At 39.7% G+C, this 27,905-nt stretch overlaps 1 protein-coding gene across 5 annotated transcripts; it reads right to left on the bottom strand.

Moving 5' to 3' along the window:
• nup210 (nucleoporin 210) lies at window positions 1–27,370 on the bottom strand. Of its 5 annotated transcripts, XM_022739124.1 has the most exons (41): window positions 26,796–27,370; window positions 25,877–26,016; window positions 24,110–24,241; window positions 23,344–23,440; window positions 22,913–23,063; window positions 22,245–22,377; window positions 21,836–21,994; window positions 21,520–21,588; window positions 21,315–21,421; window positions 20,237–20,377; window positions 19,964–20,101; window positions 19,597–19,752; window positions 18,790–18,988; window positions 17,852–18,009; window positions 16,612–16,830; window positions 16,190–16,363; window positions 15,778–15,970; window positions 15,345–15,451; window positions 14,773–14,877; window positions 14,198–14,299; window positions 13,819–13,947; window positions 13,441–13,568; window positions 13,226–13,361; window positions 13,068–13,130; window positions 12,414–12,593; window positions 12,247–12,327; window positions 12,001–12,132; window positions 11,559–11,717; window positions 11,073–11,164; window positions 10,738–10,912; window positions 9,963–10,138; window positions 6,846–7,066; window positions 6,432–6,568; window positions 5,561–5,675; window positions 4,628–4,774; window positions 3,664–3,914; window positions 3,336–3,540; window positions 2,459–2,581; window positions 1,897–1,974; window positions 1,154–1,250; window positions 1–1,061 (listed from the first exon to the last, which is right to left on the bottom strand). In XM_022739124.1, the coding sequence occupies exons 1-41, from the start codon at window positions 26,948–26,950 to the stop codon at window positions 1,058–1,060; spliced, it is 5,664 nt and encodes a 1,887-aa protein (XP_022594845.1). In that variant the 5' UTR covers window positions 26,951–27,370; the 3' UTR covers window positions 1–1,057. The 5 variants fall into 5 exon arrangements, with proteins under 5 accessions (XP_022594845.1, XP_022594847.1, XP_022594846.1 ...); XM_022739126.1 differs by having other exon boundaries at window positions 1–1,250; window positions 2,459–2,578; window positions 17,864–18,009; XM_022739125.1 differs by having other exon boundaries at window positions 1–1,250; window positions 17,864–18,009.
• Window positions 27,371–27,905: the final 535 nt, after the last annotated feature.

Here is a 27,905-nt window from a genome sequence, read left to right on the forward strand (position 1 = left end):
TGGACGTAAAAAGTGAAAACTTTAATTAGCAAAGGCAGGAGCATATTCACACAAGCGAACAAACTCGTGTCTGTATTAAGTGCAGAAAGCTGTTCAGATATGATTGTAAGGCATGACTAAGAATCTTAAACACAAAAACACTGAATCCATTTATCATCACGCACATTCCCGTCTCAGTAAAACTCACTGTCACTAGCTAACATAAATACTATTCCTCGTCAACATTTTTCTTCGAATACAAAAATATGTTATTTAAAATTAAGTCACACTCCTATGTCCCCAGCAACTCAACAGTGCTACAGTAACATGTTTCTGGAAATGTGGGAAGGTAAGAACAAACAGAGAATCGTTACATTTTCAGAAACAAGACCAGGTCACATTTGATTGATTTTGCAATGAAGCAACAGAGGCATAAAAACTGAATGATGGTTCACATTTCTTAAGTCTTTCACATTAATGAATTAGACAGGAGCTGCATGTGCTGTGGCTCAATGTAATGTTAAATAATCGGGAATTTAAATTATCCCAGAAATGCCCAAAACAGAAATAAACCAACCTTTTTCTCGTTTGGATTTTGCACATTTGAAGGGTTCATCACCTTTGAGGAGGACGGGTTCAGTGGACAACTTTTTCACAAAATGTATAAGCTACAACATAATGAAAGACAGTTTCTGCTCAAAAAAATACAAGACTGGTTCATCCTGAGTTATTAAATTTCACATCCAATATGATGAGTAGCACACAAATACACGGTAAACACACAAAGCAACATTTTTTTTTTTAAACAAAAACTAGTGATTTTGGTTTTCAAGCACTCTTCTTCAAAAGATCTGTTAATAACAGAGTGGTCTTGTATAAAAACTATTTCCATGGCAAACCACAAAAGACATATATACTGTATATATAAACCTGTTTCCACACGCAAAAATGTACACACAAAGAAAATAGCTCTGTTATTGTCTTGCAGCTCTTAATTGCTATGCTGTTCTGAAAATGAAGTTTCTGTATCAACACGAAGACAATGGAACTGAGATTTTGCAGTCACATCCCACAGCATTCATCTGGAGGGACAGAGGCACATTCAGTATGTGTTAAGGGCCTGTGGTGTTCTACTTTACGAGAACAGAGACCAGACAGAGGGCTTCAGTCTGACCTGTAGTCTGGAGAATAGAGACGCAACCTGGGGCTGCCGTTTGGGTCGGTTCTGTGTATTGTGCGGTTGAAGGAATTCCCCACTGGAGAGTCTAAACCTGAAAAAAAAAAAAGACAAAAATACAGCACTGAGTAAATAAAGAATCTACAGCAGAATAATGCTTACTTTATGGAAAGAAAATAAGTATAAACAAAAGATAAGTAGAGCAAATCAGCTTATGACAAATGTGGCCAAATTTAAAAAGGGAATACAACTTGGTTCAAAAGTCACAATCAAACAGCCTAATCTGTATTGATAACACATATTAATGTCTGCCACACATGCTGTAGCAGACAGAGCCCAGGCATTGCAGCAGCTTCATTTGTGAGATTTGGGGACGGATACAAGGCTTTTTTCTTGGTTTTACATCCAAATGACCTTTAATTTACAATGGGTGAGGAAGCATTAAAAAAAAAAAAAAAACTATTCTGTCTGCAATATAATTGTCTTGGATTCTATCAAGACACCTCTTCTTTTCGTTGCTAATTAATTCTCAGTGGAGCTTTACAGCCTAGTAGCATCACAGATTTAGGGATTACACAAACTTCTCTTTATTCATTAAAAGGTCAGTGAACTATAGAGCTCAAATATATAAAAAAAATGCACTGACATATAGTAGTTAATCTGCTTGGATGTATGCTTCATGTATGTCTTTATTTGCTTAATAGCGGTGGCAGGAAAGTGTCACAGTGACAGTGTCCTACCTGTGATGTGCGGTGGCGTCCTCTGGATGAAAGCAGGGTGATAAGTTTGCTCCCTTGGAGAGAACACTGTGTGGAGGACTGCAGAGAATAAAAAATACATTATGTCTAAAAATATCCTCACAACTTTAAGTGCTTCAAATCATTACCACCACTGATGGGACACAAACAGATTTTGCCAAGTTGTGATAGTGCTTAATTTTTTTAATGAACTTGTCAGATTCCTTTAGTTATCCTATATAGACAAGCTGAGCCAGCACTTGCAATGTTGGAGACATTTTCAAATTAATAGAAAAGAAATTACAGCATTTGTTTAAGCTACCCTTATTACATTTAGAGAGAAAACCATTAAAAGAAAAAATACAAAAATAATGGACAAAAATAAAACCCCAACAGCTTTGTTCACAAATGCCACACAAAACTAAGTCTATCAAATAAGGAATGAAATTATGAGGTTGAAAACAATTACTGGGAATCCAAACATTTACCAGTGAATATATGTTACTCATTATCATACAAAATAATCCTGGTATATAGCATTTCCAAGAGAAATGAGGTGACCCACCGATGATGATGATGGCTGTACCGGCCAGCAGGGCAAACAGGGTGAAGAACATCATCTGGTAGCTGTTTGCGAAGCTCTGCAGGGAGTGGTCCCCCTCCATGTTAACAACTGGAGCAGCAGCTGCTGAGACAGAGCGGCGGAGATAACAGGCTGTCAAAACCTCTCCAAAGTACTGAGAACATACAACACACTAACAAATATTAACTATGGCACAGAGGGATAATGATGCTTGTTACAATGGTACTGAAATCTGAATGGAAGGATGGTTATTGAAAACCTGCCTTGTCAGTTTGCTTATTTCCTACAGATGACGAATACAGATGATTGAACAAAACTACACAACATTTAAATATTTAATCTGCAGTCATTCTTTCCAATTGAAAAATCTCAGTGTAAACTCAACAGGCTGTGACTTGTACTTCAGCAGATGCCCAGTGCATATCCTGCTGTCCTCAGTAAATTTGGCTATGATTATCTTTCCTAATGCAAAATTATGACTATGATAACCATTACAATAAACCATCTGGTAAGTAATGAGTGGAAAAACTGTGGATAAAGGTAAGGCTGTTGTGCTGACACCGTACAATGCACCTGCCTTACAGTAATGTTAGCTTATCATGCAGTAAGGCGGTGGAGGCACAGCAAATGAATGGAACACTGTAAAAATCTACAACTTATTTTTGGAGTAGGCTGCATGGGTTGCAAATTAATTACAACGAATTACATATTAGTTGTAATTTGTTCAAACTTGATTTTTGAAATGGTGACAGCCCTATTAACTTTCCTGACATAAAAAAAAAAAAAAAAAACTCTTAATGCAAAATGACTGTGGCTTGAGGCACAGTGACTTGTCATTTGCACTGAGAGGATATCTGACCTTGCATTGCAGCACTGACATCAGCTACATGAATCAAAGTGACTGGGATGAGGAGACTCTGGCCGGAGGAAGTGCTGCTTATAGAAATAGAAGCAGAAACTGCTGCCTGAGGGTCCATGGCACCGACGGTATACTTTGAGAAACTGGGAAAGCCATGATGTACCTCCTTCTCTTGAACAGCAATGTTGGGAGAAGTAGACACCACCTAAAGACACAGAAAATTAAATGCTAACTTTTTTCTTCCCCCCCCCTTTCGTTTACAAGGGTCATAAACTGTAAACATTTAACAATGCCATAGTTTACAAGAGAAACAAAGTTGTTGTCTGACCTCCATGTTGGTCAGGGCGGTAGTGGGGCCGTAGATTGTGAGCTCAGCTGATGGATGCAGGTTTGAGAGCAGCAGTTCAGTCTTGTCGGAGTAGAGGCCTGGCTCTATGGGCAGCCTGGCACTGACCTGATCCCCAGAGAATGTACTGCCCTCCAGGCCTGCTTTCACAAGCAGGTTGGTCATGGACATGCTGAGCACACGGGTCTGTTGGTCAGACATTGGCTGCAAGGTCATGGAACATGTGTAGAGGCCTGGAGCGAGGATCGAAAGAGGCAGAAATGTAGTACAACATAAATTATTGATGTGTGCATTTGGGTCAAGAAATGACGCTGGATGTCACAGTGTCTCAAAAAAGGTGCAAGATGCATACAAGGAATATATATACACACACACACACATAGTATTCCCACTCCCATTTGTTAGGGAGGGGCATTTTACAATCACATGCTCCCATTAGGACCTCAGTGCGACTCAGCTGAGTGGTTATAGCCTTGTACATACACAGTGGATCCCCTCAGAGATAAGCAAACAACTGAGGTGAAGTCCCAAACTCCAAACACAATTAGACCAGTGCTTTCAACCTCCCCAGTTCAATATGTCAACTGGACACCTTTTATAGTCACTGCTAAATTCATTCCATGGGCAATGCAGGTATTGATTATGCCCTTGTAAACAGCATTTTCCTGCCCCTCGTGCAGAGAATACACATAAACACTGTGTCTACGTTAGGTTAAAACATAATTTTATTTTGGAAAACAAAATGCTTCTGAAAAAGGTAGAAAATGGTACGAGTGTCAAAGTATGAACAGATAAGAGAGGAAAGAGAAAAGGAGCATTCAGTTGATGTTAAACCACTAGGTTCAATACAATCCATGGTCAAAAGGTAAAGAGGAGAGCACCAACGCCACAACCATGGTTCATCACCACGGGTGTGATCTCTCGTCTCAAGTCATCTCAGGCTTACCAATGCTGGGGTCGAAGCTGATGTGTGTTTTGAAGACATCAGTAGCAGGGAAGTCAATAGCATCACTGGTGAAGCTGAGATGGCAGCTGACCGAGGTTTCTGGCTGCAGTTGAGGAATAGCTTCAGTCTGGGCGGAGGAGCAGGTTCCTGCAGGGTAAAGCACATTGGAATAAGACATACAAAACCTTTGTGCTCCATCACACACAGTCATTAAAAAGAGAAAAATTGATGTCAATATTAATCACTCTGATTTTTGTTTATATAGAGTTTTGAAAGAATAGTTACAACAAAAGTAAATTTTTTGGAAATATGCTGGTTTAGATAGATAAGAAGATACCGCCTTATATCTGAGTAAAATATACTCCCACAGCCAGCTGATGGATAGCTTAGCTTAGCACAAAGACTGGAAACTGGGGGGACAACTAGTCTGCTTTATCCTAAGGTAACAAAATCCTCCCACAGCACCTCCCACAAAAGTTAATCAATACCTTATATGTACTTAGTTAAATTAGTGCAAAAAGCACAGTATAAAAAAAAGACAATTTCCAGATTACATGCCAGACTATTTTCTAGTTCTGTGTAGGTGCTAGGAAGCCAAAAGACACTCCAGAAGTTACAAGTCTCAGTGAAGAAATAATTGTGCATATATTAACCATATTTAAGACAGCAAAATATTGATTTCACACTTTGTTTTTTTGTTTTTTTACAGATTAAATAAAAGAAGATATAATGTGTTAATTAGTGATCTTTGGAGGTGTGGTCGGCTAAGAGAAGCTAACAGGCTGCTGGCTCCAGCTTCATATTTACTCTACAGACATGACAGGTATTAATCTCATTATCCAATTCTCAATGGGAAGTGAATAACAGTGTTTCCAAAAAATGTTGAACTAATCCCTTAATTGCTGCTTAACTATAACTGAGTCAGTTCCATACCTATGAGGTTTGTTCCTCTATCTCTGGTTGTGAGTAGGACCTTTGTCTCCTTGCCGTTCCTGACTGGTGCAGCTTGTGCCATAGCTGCCGTTCTTGTAGCTGCTTCCACTATTACCTACAGAACCAGAGAGAGACAGGGAGCAGCCAATAAATCCAAAGAAGATTCAGTTGTGTGCTTGGAATAATCATGTTATTATTTACATCCACAACTAATTGTTAACATCAATCATGTCAGGCTGTCAGTTAAACAAACTAATTAAAACACAGTTGAGTGTTTCAATATAACATTACTGCTACCTCTATCACTGTCTCCTCTCACACTGATAAAGAAGAAAAAAAACACATCTTCTTTCAGTTCATCTTGTTATAATGCTTATGAGCTTTCTGTTTAAGATAAAATACCCTGCAGTATATCTCATCAATCATCAAGCTCACAAGCAGGAAAAGGCACATGACTGGATAGAGTACGGTGACACTCCACTCCACGCACCATCATGTATGAGACTCTCCACAGCGGTAATGTCACGTATACATTAAGCATAAAAATGGTACTGAAAGGCCATGATGGATACAATATACACCTGTTGTACTCTCACTCTCGCTATGATATATTGCTGAAGGATTGATACAGTGCGATGCACTGGCAGTAGAAGATTAAAAGCTCTGGAGAATAGAGATGTTGAGAGTAGAAATAAAAGAGAGAAGAGACGTGAGCTGCTTGCATAATTACAGCACTCAGAACTTGCTTCTTGAAGCTCATTCATCACAGCAATGACTAAAAGAAAAAAACATATATACCAGGGTACACATTATGCTTTATCACAGTCTGTCAGATAATTAAGATTGTATTTTCTACCTAAAGATGACATACCTCTCTGTACGTTTTCAAAACACCAGGTATTTCGTAGTACACAGTAACTGTCCCAGAGTCTCTGGCTACAGCTGCACCACTTTTAGGATCCACCTGAAGAACACCATTAGCTGAGGAACTCCAAGTACCATGAGCACCTGCAGAGAAGGCAGGATAATGTCCAGCTTTAAAAACCGCTTGTAAAATGAAATAGTATTGATGAAGTATTCCAATGGACTTGAGATGAATGTCACTCTATTCTTAAAGGAAATTGAATAAAAAGGAGAGCAAGAAAGTTGGTGATGTAGAGGTACACAAAGGCAGCTAATACATAACTAGACTGTCATCATTAGAGAGCCAAATCAAAAGCCAACATTTTATTAAATTCAAGATTTTTTTGCTTGATTTTGCTTAAATAACATGTGGACCTCTCACCGTCTGGGCTATTTAAATGGGCAGCGAAGCAAACTACATCTCCCACCACCAGTCTGTGGGCCTCATGTGGATAGATAGCATGCTCAACAGGCACTGGGACGTAGTCTGCGACTCCCATGTTTTCACTGTCCCACACTGCAATAAGGGTGAGGCCTACATTGACCGTCCGCACCGTCAGAGTGTGGTTACCAGGACCAGCCCCCACCTGCACCAGGTCATCTCTGCAGGACAGAACAGAGGTACAGGTTTTATGTTATGGATATATTTTCTATCATTAATATAACAGATCATAATTGATTTGTAAGTGCTACCACCAAACAGAACTCTTGACTCTAAACCTCTGATATCAATGTACCAGATTGTTATTTTATTCATCATTTCTTTTAGCAATTCCTTTTATTTTGTGAATTGGAAAGAGAGTATACGCAATAAATAAAAAAGGGATTACGTATAGTGAGAAATTGGTGTTCTAAGACTATTTGTTAATCTTAATAATAACCCATGAAACTCTCACAAAAGATACATTATAAATTATGTTTGGTGCATTTTGTAAAACTCTCTCCACTTGTTGCCTGTCTACCTCTACACTGACTGTCAAATACAAGCAAAGATTCAAAAAAAAAAAAAAAAAAAATCTAAATTCTAACAAAACAAGCTCTTTTAACCTAAATTAATTAAACTAAACCACAAACAACATGCACTCATCACAGACTTTATCAGAAACACCAAACTAATATTAGATAGTTCCTCCCTTTGCTCTCAAAACAGCCTCAGTTCTTTGTGGAGATTTTGCTCCATGTTGACACGACTGCATCACATCATTTCTGCAGATTTTTGAGCTGCACACTCGCGCTGCCAACCTCCGACCTCAGATCTGGTGACTGAGGAGGCCACTGAAGCACACTGAACTGAAACCAGTTTGAGACTTTTGCTTTGTGACAAGGTGCGTTAGCATGCTGGAAGATGCCATTAGAAGATGATAAATTGTGGCTATAAAGGGATGAAGATGACCAGCAACAATGCTCAGACTGTGGCATTAAAATCGTGATTGATTAGTATCAAGGGGCCCAAAGTGCCAAGAAAACATTCTCCACATCATTACACCACAACCGCCAGCCTGGACTGGCCTGGAAGGTTGGGTCCATGGATTCATACTGCTGACACCAAATTCTGACCCTACCTGACCTGCTGCCTCAGTTGAAGTCCAGATTCAACAGACCAAGCTACGTTTTTCCAGCCTTCTACTGTCCAGTTTTGGTGAGCCTGTTCCCAGTGCAGCCTCAGATTTCTGTTCTTGGCTGATTGGAGTGGAACCTAACGTGGTCTCCTGATGTTGTAGCTCATCTGCCTCAAAGTTCAACATGTTGTGCATTCTGAGATGCTTTTCTGCTTGCCACAGTTGAAAAGAGTGGTGACCTGAGTTACCGTAGCCTTTCCATCAGCTCCAACCAGTCTTCTTATTCTCCTCTGACCTCTCTGCTGCTTACTGAATGTTTTTTTGTTTTTCACACTATTCACATTGTTTTCCCCACTCTGATGTTTGATGAGGAACATTAACTGAAGGTCCTGTATCTGCCTGATTTTATGCATGCATTATATAGGCGTATAGGTGTTCCTAATAAATGGCTTGGTAAGAATAAACACATCAAAAACACCTGGTAGCTCTGGATCATTTTGGGATTAGCAGGTTATTCATTAATACAATTATTCATTAACAAAAGGTCAAACATTTGCAATATGAAGTTATTGTAACTAAGTTTAAGGAGGAAAGACCACGTCCTGCTTTAATCAAATTTCTCACTCTTCACTGCAACACCCCACATCCCATCATTAATCCCCATTTGACCGTCTGTTCGTCCCCTTGTGCTCCTTATTCACCCCGCTCATCTTACCTGTCATTCTAATGAACTCGTTTGTTATCATAAATGCCACCATCTTTGTTACTGAAGACCTTGGTAAACTGAATTGGGCCAATACTAGATGTGCTTAAATTAACCACACATTTTTAAAAAACAACACTTCATATACTCTAATGTTTTATTTCCCACTGCAACAGTCCAATGTCCAACTGTATTCATCTTTTCCCCCTGAAAAAATGGTTTTCACCTTCATCTCCTACAAATGGTTCTGAACAAAGTGCTCCCACCACAGATATCAGTAAAATCCAACTGCCTCCTTGGAGACATAGGATCTAATTGCAGTCCAACCCTCTTAGTCCCAAGACTATTGGCCTTTTACTGCTCTGATTTTGATACTTTTGCCCTAAAATTGTCTGTCAGCTCCTGGAGAACAAGGTAATAGAATCAATTTATTGTGCAGACAGATGAGGGAGTCCCTCATCGGGAGTGCAGCTCCTCCCTGCCCGACACTCCCATTAATTTAGCTCACTCACTCACGTGGAAACTACTACATCTGAAATGAGGAACAGCCCAGTAAATTAATGTTGTGAACTCCACGTAGAGCCCGCCACTAAATCCTGCCATGACCTCAAGTACTCTGGCTACACTGTGCAAATAATAATGCACACAGTCTGAACAAAAAGTTGTTTGATGTATCACAGCACTGGCTGTATACAAGAATGGAAAATATTTTTTTTTCAGTGTTATTGGTATACCTTGCATGGATCAATATCATAAAAATACAACATGAGAAATACATGCAAATTAAATTATAAAAATGGATATTGTGTCAAGAATCAATGTTTGGCATTTTTACGCCGAGAACAGTGTTAGATTCCGACTGAAACACATTTTCTGTTCAGCTGGGAGAGGGTGAGTAGTTTGTGGGTTGACACGACTTGTCTGGCAGAATCTGAAATAGTGGGAGACATTAGGTCACGCTAGACTGAATGAGGTTGCACGAATGGACCACTCAAAAGAAAGGCCGCGGTACTCACTCTCTATATATAGCCCAGAACAGCAGGATAACAGCTTTTCAACCTTGGGGTACTATGCAAGACGCAAAACATATCCTCTTCCCACCTTTGTCTATCTAGACATCATACTTCACTCATGGTGTCACACAGAATGTGCGAATGAATGCATGAATTATATCAATGAATGCAACTCGTAAAACATAATGAGAAGTGTTAAAGAACCTATAGGTTGTGTAGCTGACCTGTTTGTGGAAAACGTTAGGTGAGAGTTGGAGCTGTGCAGGACCTCTCCAGTGCTGGCATGAAAGTGGACAGTGAAGGTGAGGACTATGCCCAAGGGGAAGGCTTTCAGACTCTCTCTGGTGTGTGTGTGGAGAACTGGACTGGTACTGTAGCGCACATAGGACACAGGCACCACCTGAGAAATGAAAGGAGCAGTCAGGGTCACACTCTGTAACTGCAGGGACAAGGTCAGCTGCCATTTCCAGGGTCAATACTAATCCACTAAGAATAAGCCTGGAGCAGATATAACAACCAAACAGCTCAGCTGACAGATGGTTACTGTCTGATATATTACTATTTTACAAAGATGTTACATAAAAATCTAGGACAGCAGAATATTCCTAATGTATTCTTGCTCGGGCCAAACAGATGGATAAAACAGTGCTTTCTGTAGATTAACAATTTTTTATAAAAACCATGCCTTTTCTATACAAAAATAAAAAATGCTAGATGTACAGTACACAAGAATGCTCTCTATATTTAAAGAAGTTGCTTGAACTACCATTCTCTGAACAGCTCCCCTTTGGGAAGCACCGTTTTTTTTTCTTTTAGCTCTGCAGTGCATATTGTAATGACAAACTGCTCTATCATAATTTAGTGTTAAACCGAATGACCTACCTGAGATGGATTGAGATGGATTTCACTGTCAATATCCATCAGATACTGCTTTTAAAAAGGAAAAAAAAAAAGAAAAAAAATCTAAAACACGTTTCATGCAGCCGCTCTCAAACTGACCTTCACAGCAAGGATGAGAGTTTGATTGACACCAAAGGTCTCTTGTGAGGTGATCAGCAGAGAGGAGATGCCAGTGAGAGAGCCAGAGAAGAGAAAGCCCTTATCATCCACTTGAGCGATAACAACCTGGTCGGGAAAATCCAGCATCCGATAAGAGAGTGCGCCCACACCATCCCTATTAGACAAAGAAGAACACAATCACATCAGGTGTCTCTGACTGATGTACATGTCCCCGTCATTTTGCATTGTGCAACAAAAGTTGCTAAAGGAATCCACATATGCTGTGCACATGCTGTTAGAAGAGACAGAAACCACCGTGCAGGCACTTAACTCACCTGTTAGTTTGGAGTTTGAGGGCTGAGTTTGGAGCCATCAGTAACTCCCCCGCCTCTACTTCAGGGTTAAGCATGTGCAGCTTGTCATAGACCTTGATCAAAGCGAAATGTTGAAACTCCAATTACGAGAGGACTTTAATCATTCTTTGATGTTTAGGCACTAGTGACATGTCATAGTTTAATGCAGTTTGAGGCTGGATGCATTCAGCTCCAACTAATCTGCAGTCTTATCACTTCATAAAGTTAACAACTCCAGATATTCCAAAGCTCAGCAACTTCAGCACTCTGCTGCCTTAAATGCCAGATTTCACTAGTATGAAGAAGCAGCAGGGGAGCATGGTCATTATAAGCACAGAAGTCCATAAAATTGGTCTTTATAAAATATGTGCATATAGAGTGTTTATAATACTGGTGCTCAGGACACAAAGATACAGTGTTTACTTCAGTGTTTTTCAGGCATATCTACAGGGAGTTTCAGTGCTGTACCTGGATCTGGATCTCATCTTTGAGCTCCTGAAGGTTCCCCAATAGCTGTCCAGTCTCAGGGCTAGTAACTCTCAACACCACCTTCAGCCCTGTCCGCCCTCTTGTTCTTCCAGTCACCATCATGCCAAAGTTGTGCTCTGACTGGAGCTCCACGTTCGCCTGAAGGAGACAGGCACCATTATGAGAACGGCAAAAATAGCAGCAGCAAATCAAATAAAAAGGCAAGAGTGATGAGGAAGCAGGGACAAGGCAGAGGCTGACAAGGAACCAGAGACAAGGCAGATGCTGGTTTTTAATCATACTGTAATGCAGAGACAGCACATCTTAAGTCAATCTGATAAAAGGATCGAAGGGACAACAGGGGCCAAAAATAGGAATGGTTCAGTGACAGAAACGGCATGTGATGTCGAATACAAGAGCAAAAACCCCGAGTGCAGGGTACCTCTGTGTGTCTTGACTGGATATCCACGATGTCTCTCTTGGTGGTTGACCAGTGGAAGGTTAGCCCAGGTAAAGCATTGCCAAAGGAGAAGGGTGTTTGACTATTAGTCAGACCCATCACATATACAGGCATCTAAAAAAGGAAACAAGCTTAATATCAAGGCAATCAGCGAGTACAATACTACCCATAGAGAGTACTGAATTATTTTCTCCTGTAACTCTTCCACAAAAAATAAATAAATCATACCTGTGCTCCTGTCTTCATTCTTGTAATAGGTGCTCTGATTCGAATGGCTGTCAAAAACACAACCTCAACTTCTACTTGATCCTGAGAAAACAAGAGAATAAGCTTCTCATCTGTAAAATATAAGTGAGCCACACACTTGTCCACATCACCGATACACAAACACTTACCTGAGAAACAACAACTAGCTTCCCAGTTTCAGCATCAACTGCTTGGACCAGTCCAGTCACAGTAACATTACCAATGGCAATACCCCTGACGTGGCCCATGCCGTTAACAGAAGCTATCTCCTCATCGGAAATAGAGAAAAGGATATTGGACTGCGGCTGAGGGCCTCCCTCAGATGTGATCTATAAATGACAGGAGGAATGAGAAGGGGAGGGATGGTTTCAAAAAGAGAGAAACAGGAAAAAATGAGAATCACTCTCACATTAGAAACAGTGACAGTTTAGTCAATTGCATTCATCAATGCAGGAGTCTGATAAATCGCTGAAAGCTAGTATGCTTTATGTATTAAACTACTCAAGATTAGGAAAATGGAGATCCAACACAAATAACATGCAGTGCAGTGTACTTTAATGTTCAGCAATTAGGATTCTTCTTGGATAGATGGTAAATGTTTTCTAATCAGAGCACGAGTAGAACCAAACGAAAGGCAAGCTGGATGTTTAAACCAGGAGCAATTAGGCAAACGACATCTTCCAGAAAAGTCCTGGCACAGTGCTCTTTTGGAAGATAAACTGACGCCCAGATGAACTTGTCTGGCAAGATGAACTGAGGCCAGCTGTTTCCAGACAGAGCCCAGGCATCAGGATTAGACATACCTGCATCATTGCTCCAATTAAAAGAGTCATTTTTCTTGGGATGAGTTTGAATGGAGGAAATACCTAGAAGTAAAAAAAAAAAAAAAAAAAGTTACAATATGTGCACCTACGCAGTCAAACTTTGAACTGACGTTACAAAAATTCAAACAAAATTATACCTCAATTTGCTGAGGTGGGGATGAAATTTTTCTCCCATTTTTATCCACAACAACAGCGGACAGAGTGGTCTGACCAATTGAAACACCTTTCACCAGGAAAACAGCTGTGTCATTTTCTGTGGACTCTGCTATTGGTCTGCAAAAAAAAAAAAAGACACTTACATGAATCCTTGCAAGTTCTTAAATCTAGCTTCTTTTTTTAATCTCTTACTTACTTTAGAGAGACTATTGCAGAAGCTGCCTTGAGTTTTAGATTCATGAATTGGAAATAGCTGGCTGGGAAGGGCTTCTTGTTATCATCCAAGACTCTGACATAAGCTCTCACAGATTTGCCAATCTCCACCTGTAATCGAGATGAATGACATCCATCATTAGAAAAATAATTATTTTGGTTCACAGACAGTTCAAACCTAATGACACTAATTCCAGACAGGCTAGCCTTCATGAAACTTGGGAAGGAAAGTGAGAAAAGAGAACAACCGTATTTAGTGTTTAGACATCATTGAGACATTTCAAGAATGTGTGGTACTGACAATGGGGATCGCCTAGTCAAGCAACGCCTGGACCCTCCAAGATAAGGGATGAAAACTGACCTTGTCAACCACTCTCACATAAACCTCCAGGATGTCAGAAACATGTACTGTGGCTTCGGCAGGGGCTGGAAACGCCAGACACAGGTCATGAACCATCACCTTCACCAGCCCTGGGTGGACGGGAGAGACCTGGGCACACACAGAGAATCAAAGTGATATTTTTTTAATAAAAAAAAAAAAAACCCAATTCTCTCCATTCACTGAAGCAATTTTGAGCATTGGTGTACTTGAATCCATTAACCAGCCAAAATAAACAATCATTAGGTTTTTTGGAACACAATACACAATATTACACAATACACAATATTGCTCAGCATCACAACTGTTTATTCTCCAGAACTAATTCTTCACAAATCACAGTCTAGATGTTCTTTCTTACCTGAGTTGTTCCTTGGGCCTCTTGGAAAACCACGTCTGCTATCCCTTTCACACTGGTATTGACAAAATAGTGTCCTGAACCCTCTCGCAGGGCCAGGTTCACCTACGACACAACATACATCAATGCATTGTGAGAGTGCTGAAAATGATTACGTGTCTAAAGTAATTCCATATTGCCTGTGTTTTTGTGGCCTTGCACCTGATATCAAAGGAGACCTCTGCCCACACTCTTTTAAATCCTCTTACACAGGTCACTAGCTGTTATTTAACCCCAACACCTGCCAAACATTGCCCCTGTATCACATAGGATTAGGAGAGGGAGGCCCACTGAGCAAAGTTTCCACTTTGTCTAGTGCAATAGTTATTAACATTTAAATTCATTCAGTTGTTGCCAATGTGATGAAATTAATCTCCACTGTTTGATCTGCAGCAGAGAAGATTAAATAATTTCATTTATGATTAATTATCAAAGGCAATAATATTATTTAGTAAAACAAGCCATGGGAAGCCAAGAGTCAGTGCTCACAACGCATGACATGTGTGTGAGGCCCCAACACTGATAAATCTGTCTCTTACCCGCACATCTGGGTGGTTGTATATGGTCACTGTGTCAGGAGAGATTTTCACATCTTCAACCAACAGGAGCTCCAGAGTAGCTGAGACAGGGGTCAAGGGGTCATACTGTCCAAAAGTGGAAGAAGAGTTGAAACAGGATTATTGCTATGGTTACGTATGTAAATATTATACAAACAGACAATACAGTGTGCTGGTAATGCTCAACTATGAAGGGCAAACAGAGTATGAATAAGAATGGGAGGGAATTTGAAGCTGGGACAGATCAAAAGAACAACAGAAATGCAATACATGTAATTACAAGTTAAAAGTCTAGTGGAAATCTTCCAATGTTGGATCTTTGTCTGGTCAAAAATAATCTGACCTGACAAATATTTGACAGGGAGTGAGGGCATATTTAATTTTTATTTAATCATGTAATCTCATGAGCCCACCATCTCTTTGTAAGGGAGCCCTTATTGCAAGAACAACACTGATATTTTGAAAAATGTTTTATTCAGCTGCTTCTGCTTTTTAAGAGGAAGTGAAAAACCTTTTGACATCCCTTCATGGTTGAGCTATTGGTTTTCACTTACTGGACTGGGAACCTTGGCTGCTGCTAGATGTGAAACCTGGTAACTGAGAGCAGTCACTGTAATGGCAGCAATGCCTGTCTGATGGTGCACAAGAACTGTCTGACGTCCTGCCACAGAAACAAAAACAAACAATCAATGATTACATCAACACCAATCCAAACTTTTTGTCATCACTTATCTATAGAAATAAAAATGTATTCCCAATGATAGGTGAATGATAATGATAATATAATCATAATAATAATAATAATAATAATAATAATAATAATAATAATAATATAATTCCCCATCTGCCACCACTGTCTCAGAATTAAAGCCTGTTTACCCATTACTTTCTGAACAAAAGAGTGACGTTAAGCCGACAACCCACTCTCTCTTTAAAGCAAAACAAAATGCAATCCGAATAGGTTTAAGCCAATTGGGTATGTTTTACCGTGAAGTTTCATCTGTTTGTTGCCGTCCTCGAACAGTTGCAGCTCCATAGCCATAGTGGGTTCAATACTGGCCAGTGACACCTTCGTCGATTCCCACAACATGCTCAGAGAGCTGAAGTTGTCAAACTTTCTTCCTTGTTGATCAAAAGCAGCCAAGTCCAAAATGGGGTTGCGGTAATTTGAAACAGGTACCTAGAGAAACAGATTGTTTATAGGATGGATTCATTTTGAAAACGTTTTACTTCTATTATGGAAAAATATCATTAATCATTAATATCATTTAGATAAATCTACTTTTTAATAACCATAATCTGTTTATATTTTCCCTTGTAGGGTGTAGGTGTTGCTTTTCTCCCAAAACAACAAACACAGCTAAACACAGCTTGTTGACTTGTTACATCACATACACACCACTTGTTTGTTCTGCTGCAGCAGTGGGCAGGTCAGGTCCAGTTGTGGGCTCGTATATACTGGGACTAAGGTGAGGCGAGACGGAGGAGCACATACAAACTTGACCACTGCAGGCTCCACAACAGGAAAAGGATTGGTTACACTGGCCTTGTTCCCCACCATCACCTCCAGCACCTGAATAACATAATGACAACTCAGTTGAAAGCTGATGGCAAAAGCATTACACTAATACAGCAAGGACAATCCCGTACACAGTGGGTATTTGAATAACTATAGGTAGATTATAAGGCTAGAATTTTGAGTTATTGTATTCATTCTCAAAGTACAAGAAAAAAAAAAAAAGGTTACGAAATCTAAACATACAATTCTTTATTTGGTGCATGAATGGTAAATAGAAACAATATGATTTCAGTAGATCTCACCTGCTCTCCCAGGGCCCTGCAGGTTGCTCTGACCCAGTGCTGGTTATAGTTGTGAGATGAGGGACTAGTCAGAGTTAGTGTCACACTGGCCTCATCCTCAGCGCTCAAGTTGCAGAAGAACCTTGAGGGCTCTAAAACCCATGGCCGTGGCCCGCCCTCAAACAACATGTCTTTAGATGATCCCAGAGTCACCACAGCCACAGAGACAGGATCAATAGCCTGTCAAGTAACAGCATTTTTATATATGTTATAACAGGACATTTCAGGAATAAATGCTTTTAAAAACCAAAATGTAATAACAGTAAATATGCAAAAGCAAAACAGATATTTCACTTAAAAAAATGAAAGCACATATTAATTTATATATGCTTGGTTATTCTAGTGTAAAGAGGAACTTAACTGGGGAAATATGCTGAAATACCGGTATTACACAGCAAAGAAACAAAACTGGGTCAACCTTTAGCTGCCAGGGCACAACATGTGAAGAAACATCACAAAAATGTCTAACATTTTGAAGAATACTTCTCAATCCCATGATAAAAAAAAAACAAAAAAAACACAAAGCCTAAAAAGTGGCATCAAACAGCTTGTTTCTCTGTGATAATCTGAATGTAATATGTAGGAAAACCACAGCTACTTTTATCTGTGGATCAGGAAAGACTAAATGTTTCATGATAGATTGGGTCACCTCAACATCATACATATCATTCTGTCAAATTCAGATCCACAACAGTTGAAGTCAATTTCAGTCATGTGCAATACCATCACCCAGGCATAGAAAACAAATCAGTGGAGCAAGTGTATAATGCATTATTAAAATGCATAGAGCGCAGAGGAAACCCAGGAGGAGAAAATTTCAACACTCGCTGATCATCGCATTTCTGCTTTGACTCTAAGGAGAAACTGTGTGGGTGAATTGTGAGATTGTGTGCATGTGTGTGCATGAGTGAGTTTGCTTCCTTAGAAGACAAAAGCTAACTGGTGCTTTGAAATGAGATGAAAGAATAAAAGAAATGACAACAAAGACTTCATGTAAAGTTCAACATTATTACACCTTGCAGTTGCCCCATAGCATTAAAAATAGATAGAGATTAGGTAGATTATTAAATCCACAAAAGGAAATGAGCAGTTGGACTTTAATTTTTGAGGCCCTGAGAAAGTATCCATTATGTGCAAAAGAGGTCAAAAATGATAAGCCTCAAAGTTCATGCTAATCAACAAGATTCTGGAAGGACGAGACCTTTGGACTCACACGAAGAGGAAGATAGGCAGCAATGGTGATCTTGGCACTGAGGTGAACGTTGCCGTGGGTGTAGCTGACAATAAGCGTGGTATAACCGGGCGCGAGGGCCTTGGCTCTCACCCCACTGCAGTGGTCCTGGCCTGGAGCCAACCTCCCTGCATCAGGAGGAGGAATAGAGGAAGCCAAAGAGTAAGAGAGAAAGTGAAATGACAATGTACAAATAACCACAGAGACATACTAATGTCTCTTCCCGTCTCAAACCACATTGGAGTACAGAGAGGTCTTACTATTTGTCCCAGCTCACTCTAATGATTAATAATACAAGATTCCAAAATGAAAAACTGTGGATCTTGCTAACAGAGGAACTTTCAAAGAGATACACTTTGTAAAGACAATCCATCCAAATCCAAAGCCATAAATAATTAAAAATGCTTCAGTGTTAGAGGATTGTGCCCAAACTGTTTGTCAAGCAGAACTCACACACTACTATTTCTTTAATTCTTCCTCCTTAATGTGAAACTGCTTTAGAGAGTGCACATCTTTGAGTAATGACTGTAATAAATTAGGTTTTTATTACAGTTACTACAGCAACAATCAACACTGAACACAAGATGTGCCCCTCCCACACAGGACTGAATACACAATAAGACTACACACATTATAATGAGCATCATTACTGGCCTCCTCATATAAAACAGCATCACTCCAGCATTGCTAAATAAACCATAGACACACAATATTTTCATGCCAGTCTCAGGTTCAACCAACGATGGCCAGGAGTCGTTATCAGTGATAACTCTGACCGACCAACTGTCACTAAACAAACACAGTATGTGATGATAGCTGACCAGCTGCTACATACGAGAACATTGTGTTATTATTTCCTTGAAAATTTGTTGCATTACATCTGACCTGGTCAGATCACCCAGGCTCACCGTCTAGCAGTTGGAATACACCGTGGCTCTCCTCCTCAACCTGCAGGTCAAAGTGGGAGCAGTCGCTCAACATAACCCGCTCTTTCTCCGCTTCCTCCAGCAGGCCGAAAATCCTGAGAGGCAGATCCAGAACCAGACCCACCTTAGCCTCTACTGGGCAAGGAGCAAAGTCCATGGCCACGGGCTCAACAACATACACCTGAGGGAAAAGAGGTTCATAACAGCTTTAAGGAGTGTAAGATTCAGGACTGGGAATGACAGTAAAATGGGAAGATTTGAGCTATAATAATGTAATCTAGTTTTGATATATAAGTAGTGGCTACTTTGGGAACAAAAATGATGAGCACCTCTCAAGGGTCCCAAGTAATCTTCCCCACCAATGTTTGGTGACAGGCACACCAGACTTAATGAAAATGCATGAACATTTTGTTTCAAATCTAAAGTAATTCTCTATACCACTAAATACTGAGCTTAAACTCAGCCATTCTGCTTCTTTGGAATTGTGTGGGTGTAGTTTTATCAGATTTGATTGATAGCGGCCTGGCAACCTCACAACTGTTATTACAACCGTTCTGTCTGTTAAACAGCAGAGACAGAAATATCTTGTGCAAAATAACCAAATCTATGTATTCAAGTGGGACCCCATCACTCTGTTAACATATATACTAGTAGTATATTGTGTTTTAGCCTATACAATAAACTAAAGTCTTAATCTACTAGTATGCCTTTGTTTTGTAAATTATTATCTTAAAACTACTTCCATATTAATATTTAACAGGTGTGTTGGTGTCTTCCATGTCAACTTACCTTCATTTGGCCAAAGTGTAGTGGGTTGCGTAGATCGTGAGCATAAACTACACTGACACCAATGTCACTGACAGTTGTCATCACTCCTTTCACTGTCACTGTGGCAACAGCTGTATTGGAGGAAGACCAGCTAAAATTTCCACTCCCTCCCATCGCCTGTCACAAACACCAGAGAAGAGTTGTCTTTCATTTTTGATTTTTGAGTGGTAAAATGACAAAAAGCTTAATTTAGACTCATAAAAAGAAGACTAGTTGCTAAAAACACTGTCTCATACAGAAGGACTCATGCTCAACACTTCTGTCATATGAAAGATTAAAAGCCATTCAAGCACAGAGTTTCTCACATGTGCTGAAAAGGAATAATTACCTTTATTGTGTACTGATAAGCTCCAACTTTGGGCTGCCATGGAAATGTGAGAATACTAGGACTAAGAACTATGGGGTTGTAGATTTCCACATCCTGTTCATTGTGGACTGGGTTGGCGAGTGCATGGACCCTTCCACTCTGAAACAGAACAGAGGCCACAGGAAATGATCAAGCTCTCTCTACTGAAGTGGAAGAAATGGGCAGAAGGTTAATACAATAATTATGCTCCAAATGAAATACAGACTGATGGATTAAAGTTCCAATTAAACTCACTTCATCCACAACAGCCTTTAGGGTAGCATCAATGAGAGTTAGGCCTTCTTGGAGCGTTTTGACACGATGATATGATCCATTCAGAGAAGACTCCAGGAGTTCAAAGTACTCCGCCGGAAAATCAGTGCTGATACGAACATTCTGCAAAATCAAATTAACCCACATACGGAGTTTAAAACTTTCACAGCCAGTAGATTTCTTTTTTATGCATCAAGATTTTGATTTCATATTTTCAAACTGGTGACAAATCAGTGGTTTGAAATGTTGGTTAATAAAACTCTTAGGGCAGTGCAGGAAAATCCTATTCAAATTACTGGAATGAGACCCATTGTCTACGCAATGCCGCTAATAACACTGAACAAATAAGCAGAGCAAATGAAAAAAGTGTTTGTGAGAAAACCAAGCAAGGAAAACAAATTAGACAGCTTCTATAACTTCAGCAGAGGCTGTTTCCTGTTCTTATGAAATGTGAAATTTGATTTTATTGATAGCTAGAACAACCCACTGTTGGTCACAGGGTGTATCCAGTGAAATTCTCTAGCGATAGACATAGATATTCACACAGATACACAATTAACTTCTTTTTTGTAAATTAAAGATGGAGTAAGTGATTCTAGTCGAATGTACTTTTTTGGTGATGCAGGAACATCTACTGGCCACTGTGTGACAGTGGCGTGTTCTCCACAACATAATTGCTTTGTCAAGGAGAGATAGCTGAGGAACAGAAGAACAAAAATTGAAAAATAAGCGGTATGATCAAGCAAGGGCGAGGAGCTGCACAGTCTAGGACCAGGAAAAAAATTCAGCCCTGGACTTGTCTGCTGGGACTGGCCCGCACCGCGAATGACATGCACACACTGAGGGCAAGTACAGAGACTAACGGGGCTGGTAAAAACTTTATGGATGTTTTGACAGTCCACCAACTCAATGTGCATCCATGAATTTGGGGGGCAGAGCCTCTGAAGGAGCACTAACGTGAGGGGTGTATTTGTTTTCCTCTTGAGTTCAAATACCAACAGCTTTCTCTAGCATCCCTTACTCCACCTTTAACTTAGTGATTTCACTGAAGTGCACTTACATCAGAGAGGTAAATTTTGTTGCCGGATTTATCAAATACTTCGATGAAGACATCATATACTCTGCCTGTTTCGAGAACCCAGCTGTCTCCTGGATGAATTTTAAAACCTAAACAAATTAAAAGAGAGAGAAGTTAGCCAACTCTTATCTACTGACACTATGAAATACTTCTCATTAAGTTTTCAATGGTAGAGCAAGAAACACACCTAGGTAGCCTGGTTCAACCACATACAGAGTGCTGTTGGGTAGGCGAGACACTCCTTGCATTCGAAGGCCTAAAGGGAAGCTACTAAGGAAAATTAAATCAGGCACATTCATGGATAAAGACCAATTTTTTTTTTTTTTTAACCAAATTCACAATACAACTAGTATTTTAGTCAGAGTCTCTGCTCACAGAGTTAGTGTTAAATCACTGCAGTTAATAAACACAAATTAGCAGATATATATTATCATCTTAAGATATCACAGCAAACTGCATTACACTGCCATTATAATAACAAGTGTGATTTATCAGAAGGATACTCTTATGATCCAGCACCACGTTGATATGTCCAAGCTGAACTCCTGTAACTGTTGAGATGCTTTGATCCAGACTGGCCACAGCAACATCTGGGTTTGCATTAGGGCCAACCACACTGTTCTGAAGGTGCAGCTCATACTGATCACAAGGCATAGACAGCTCTGGACAAACACAACACAAACACAAATTAACTTAAGAGGTGGCATTTCTGCACTACACAGAGCTTTGAAACTGAAACAGAGCAGCTGCTCCACTCCGCTTGTCAAAGTGAGTGGCATCAGTGACTCAACCAACATTTTTGCTTCATACTTCGATGTAGTCAACTGATTCTTAGGCCGTGAGCTTGCTAAATACCGCTTCATAAATAGTACAATAGCTAAAGTAAATGTGAAATGATCTGCAGAGTCAGACCTGTGATCGTGCCCTGTCTTATCTTCAGGACTTTGTATTTGATGGAAGTTCCTGCCAACAAGTAGACATCATGTGCAGGACTCAGCAGGATGTTCTCTAAAATCAGCAGTCTCACCTCCGCAGCACCCACATCCTGTGGTATGGATACCATAGTTACAGAACAACACAGCTTCAGCTACCAACCTTAACAAACCAGAATAAACTGGTTGGAGTATTTTGAAATAAATGATATAAATCAAACCAACAAATTTAAACTGCATATGGCCGTTGGTTATTTTCGGAGTATTTTATATAATTACTTAAAATAACTTTTCTTTCTTCTTAGTTTGATACTAGCTTGTCTGGATGATTACAAAGATATAAGGTTTGCCTGATGAAAAGAAATGTGAGCTACAAATTCCTTGAAAAAAAAAAGAAAGAAATACAACTCAACTGCCACTGCTGCTATGGCAGGAAGGAGTCATTACTATTATGCAGTCTTTAGCTATTTTTAGTCTGAATCTGAGCAGATGAGTGATCACAATGAGGGCACAGTTAACCAGAACTTATTCTGATCTTCTGATTTCTTTTTTTTCTATTATAAATTGACCAGACAACCCTTGTAATAGTTTAATTTTGGGGTTGTGTGAACAGCCAAGAAACACGTTTTGTACAACCTTACAGCTTACCTTATATAATGACTCTTGTATTTTGGCCTTCAGCTTAGCATGCCCCGTTTTCAGTCCTGACACCAAAATAATATCGCCCTGTTTCCCAACACGCTCCATTTCAGATATGTACCCAGGGGGCGTGTATGTGGACTCAGAGAATTTAAGTACCCTTGAGGAGAGAAAAGAGACAGATTAGAAAATACGTTAGAAACTCAACTCGGTATGGCCACTTGCATCTGCCCTTAAGAATGATTCATTTTCAGAGGAAGAGGAAAGAAGAAGTTAAATACAGTCAGCACACTACTTTGGTAAAACAAGTGTTATGGTTAGGTTAGCATATCAGTGTCAGTTGACAAATTTATAGTTAACCTTTGATTTGCTGTAAGATTTTCTAATAAACCGGACTGTGCAGTAGAGTTTGAATGCTGTAGTAACACAGGGAATCTTACCGTAATGAATTGTAAGAGTCAGAGAATCCATTCACATCTACGTCTTTCATTAAGGTCCAATCAAACACTAGACCTGCAAGGGTGCTGAAGGTGTTTCCTGCAATATAAAAAGACCAGAATGAGAATTGCTTTTACCTTAAGCAAGGAACCTTAAATATAAGAATAAAAATGATTATGTGAGACATAATGAGGAACAGAGCATATTTGCATACACCTTTCAACTTGCTACGAGGCTGAGGTCACTATGGTATGCTTGAGTGTATAATGGATGGTGAGAACAATTTCTGAAAGCTCCTGGCAATCGAATTAGCTAAAACAAAACCAATAGGCATTTCATTACAGGATGCATGCTGTCCTTTTGCAATCTACTCCATCTAAGGAATCTAAAATGCACTTTTAGGCCAAAGCAAACAAAAACAAAGCACCCGGCCCTGGAGCCTTCATCAGAAAGAATCAGGGTGTAGCTACAGCTCATTAAACTAAGTGTGTCTGCCCTAAATGGAACCAGTCGAACAGAACAAACACAGCCACCTCACAGTTGCAGCCTGAGGGGGAAGAAAATGCTGCCTAGAGCCAGCTCAGTCATTACACTGAGAAGTCTTTAAAGCAGCAAATAAACAATAAAATGTGGACTCCTTGCCATAGGAGAATGGAGTAATATTGAAATTGCTGATGTAAATTACTCCTAAAAGTCTTAAGGGAATGTTTAACACCAGCAGACTATAAGAAGAATCATTTTATCCTGTGATAAGAGAGTATATGACACCTTCAGAGTCCAGCGCATGAATTTTGAGTGCCAGTGGTGAGTCCTCAAGATGTAGCTCTCTGGTAGTCGACACTATCTGGATCTCACTAATGATGTCGACAATAGCATCACAGCGCAGTACCTGTCCCGTAACTGCAAATGGAAGAGAGGACAAAACATCATATAAACAATAAATACTGGACTACAATACTGCATTTCACCAAATATGTAAAAGCTCACAAAACAAAGTCTGATATTGTAATAACAGAAACTATAAAAAGACAGGGCAGTCATCCTTGCTGAGGCACAAAGCATAGAAATCTATCTCCTGAAGCACTTTATCATGAGTGCATGGAAAGGGCAATGGAGACTGAAAGCTCTAAAGTTTCCTCTGCGCCTGGCAGAGTGTACTGTTATCAACTGAGTCAAATGTTGTGGCTTTCCTTGTCTGCTAAGTGGGGTGTTGTTACAGATTATATCAGATTATGGTTTGGTAAACCTAAAACAGCTGGAGCAAGTTATGCCTCATTCTAAATCAGTGACTGAGGTGTGAACAGAACCATTTTTTTCTATTTGAAAGAGACATTTGAGATGTAGGTGGAAGGGCCAATGTGTCTTATTTTCCTGATTACAAAGCAAATGCTCAGTCAACCATGACAGGCCACCAGTGTCACAGGCAGCAGATGACATGGACCATAGAGCAACACATCTGTGCAAGAGAATGACAATTTGCATGGTCCTGGCCATTTTATTAGCTACTCTGACGGGAACGGAGCATATCTTTACATTCTGAACATATGTCTATGTCACCTGCATTTTGAATCAAGACCATGTGAATAGCTAAAAGTGCACATTTGAGGGTTTCCATTCTTTCAGGAGAATATTTTCCAGGCGATTTTGATGACATATAAAACTGACATTTCACACAGGATACTACTGTACACCATATATACTTATATTTTGTTGTGTGGCTGCAACTACTACTGACTTTTAGAGCACGTTATTTATGTTTTCTTTTAATGTAAAATCAGAAAGCTGAGGAATAAAAAAAAAATACACTTAACGAGCCAGGCCTATGTATTACTGCCGAGAATGCTATGGCAGAACAACAGTATTATAGTATTATATAGTTTACTATTAAATATATTCAGATTTTTCCATATTATAGAACATTAAAAATGTGACCTTAAAAAAGTTCAGTGAATCTGACATTACATATAAAATGTGCCAGTGGAGGCACTGGCAACTGTAAGATGAACTTGCAGTTGGAAAAAATAAATCACACCGTCATCCTGTAAAATTATGATATCAAACATGCGCACAAAGGCTGAAGTGAAAACCAAGCCAGCAGCAGCATTTTAAACCTGCCAACAGCCGCTGAACAACTTAAGCAAGTTCCCTTATCTAATTATATAATGTATGCATGTATGTGACCAGGGGGCTCAATGGAATTAAGAAATTCATAAATCATTTTGCATCATAACCTAACAAAGTTAGTTGTATAAATATTCTCCTATACTTTTTGGACCTTATCTGCTGCTGAACACAACCCTATTATGTTCAGTTGAAGTTGATCCTCAGCAACAGAAAAACAAAAACATAAAAATAATTTCCAAGAACAAAACTGTTTCAAGGTCAATTAACTTTCTTTGTTTTGCTTTTTTCACCATTTAAAAAACTAGTCCACAATATTTCAGGTTTCATTTCCTAATTCACAAATAGGAACAGTTGTTGAATAAGCTACTTGTGTTTATTAACTGTTGATTCATATAGCATCACTGTACTTACCAACATCTTCGGCCAGAATGATGCTGGTCAGCCTGGAGGGCTGGGTGGAGAGGGCCTGGAGAACAGCTTTCCTGGAGCAGCCTTTGCCGCTCACTTCATCTACAGTCTGGATGCTTGCTACCTCTGGTCTAGTGGAAGACCTGGAAGAACATGACCAGAATAAACATATCATGAACATACAGTAATGTACAGTGGGGAAGCCATAAAGTTCTCCATTTGACTCAAAAACAAAGCAGTTTGCCCTCATTTTCATCATTGAAAGATTTCAGGTGAAATAACATTTTCATATTTGGGGTTGAGCTGCAACTTTACTGCAAACTTTAAATACACAATATAAACATACAAAAATAAAAAATAGATTGGAGTAACAAATAAATAACTGTTAAACTCAACAGAAAGGACAGAGGCACATACATATGAAGCAAAAATCAAATAAAGCATTGTGGAAAAAGAAGCTATATGAGTCAAGCAGTTCTATGGATGGATTATCTTTAAGCAAATTAACAGGTGAGTAAGGAATCTATTCCTGCTGAGAAAGGAGGGATATTAAGCATGACCTTTCAGTACTCTTATGTAGAAACAATTTTACCATTAAAACAAAGAAATCCCTATGTACGCAGATCATCCAAGGTTTTATCACAGCTAAAGAACAGATAATACGTTTCTTTACAGCTATAAACATTGAGAAAGGGGTTTATTTTACTTTGGTGGAAATGCAGTATAATGCCTTCTAACAGCAAATATTATCAATGTGTAACCTAGCGGTTTTGTTTGCTCCGCACATTGACCATGAGCTGACTTGCAGACAGTACAGTGCCGTGAAGACATGTGGCCTGACAAGCCCCATGCAATATGACACTCCTACACACAGCATGCAGTTTTATGAGCGGACCTCGGGCTTCATGTGTTTTCCACTCACCATCTATAGCAGCCTTCAGTAGTTTCCAATGTGAAGTTGATTCTTGTACTTCTGGCAAGTGGTAGCAACACTTTAGGGATATTTAGTTTCGAGCTAGTGTAAACCTGAGTAATAGTTATCAATAATAGCAACACTGATAATTTAAACGAAATCATATTCGCTTCATGAAATTGCAGAGATTTAATGGCAGCGAAACTAACGGCCAAATGAATGAACGCTGAGTTGCTGTGCTAGCTAAACTTCCTCCGTCCCATTAAGTTAGCTACTTGTGCATTAGTTTTGAAGTTGCAGCTCTGGGAGGGGCGTTTAGGTGAGCTAACATCTTTACTGAAGCTATTTCTCGACTCAAGCACGTTGTCTTCCTGTGTCAGTAGTTGACGGAGAGCAGCCACATGACAACAGTTACAATGTCCTCTGGTCCTCTTATTCAGGTCCTTCGCTTTGTTTGTCCTCGAAGATGCTTTCAAACGCACAACGACAATTAGTTTGAAATCTCCAGTTTTAAATTATCACATAAGGTTGGCAAGCGACAGCTTAAAATAAGCATGTTTTGCGCAAATACCCGCCATTAACGATAATTGGACTTCCAGTGTGCATGCCGGGAGTGAGGAAACGTCATAGACGCGGGTGCATCGGGGAGGTATGACGCTCTTTCTTAAAGGCACAATTTGTTTTTTTACAACTGTCGAAAATTAAGTCTCAATTGCACTGAGCGACTTGGTGGTACAGTGGTTAGGAGTGGTTCCTCACAGCAAGCAGTAACTGAGCTCGGCCATTTCCTCTGGCTTCCTCCCACAGTCCACAGACATGCAGGTTCCGTGAAGCGGTTACTCTAATTAACTTGTAGGTGTGAATATGAGCGTGAATGGTTGTTTGTATTGTTTCTATATGTCAGCCCTCTGATAGACTGACGACCTGTCCAGGGTTTACCCTACCCTGCAGTGCACCCCTCAAAAAGGTAAAGCATTACAGCTGATGGATTAATTGAATCCCCTCTCCACAAGACATAAATACAAACCAAAGTGAGCAGCTGCCCCTGACTGTGTTTTGTGTGAAGCAGTTCAATGAATTGTAAACATGTTTGTGAAAAAGCACCACTAAAATGCAAAA

The sequence above is a fragment of the Seriola dumerili genome, unplaced genomic scaffold, assembly GCF_002260705.1.
Source record: "Seriola dumerili isolate Sdu_G_001 unplaced genomic scaffold, Sdu_1.0 BDQW01000043.1, whole genome shotgun sequence".
In the NCBI taxonomy this organism is placed as follows: Eukaryota; Metazoa; Chordata; class Actinopteri; order Carangiformes; family Carangidae; genus Seriola; species Seriola dumerili.

What these genes read in the sequence shown, in the direction of transcription:
- nup210 (XM_022739122.1), bottom strand. Translation starts at nt 26,950, where the DNA reads ATGATTTCGTTTAAATTATCAGTGTTGCTATTATTGATAACTATTACT. An exon ending in ATGTGAGAGTGGTTGACAAG is followed by an intron (nt 13,569 to 13,818) that starts GTCAGTTTTCAT and finishes TCTCGATTACAG; the next exon opens with GTGGAGATTGGCAAATCTGT. An exon ending in CCGCCCTGACCAACATGGAG is followed by an intron (nt 3,541 to 3,663) that starts GTCAGACAACAA and finishes CTGTGTCTTTAG; the next exon opens with GTGGTGTCTACTTCTCCCAA.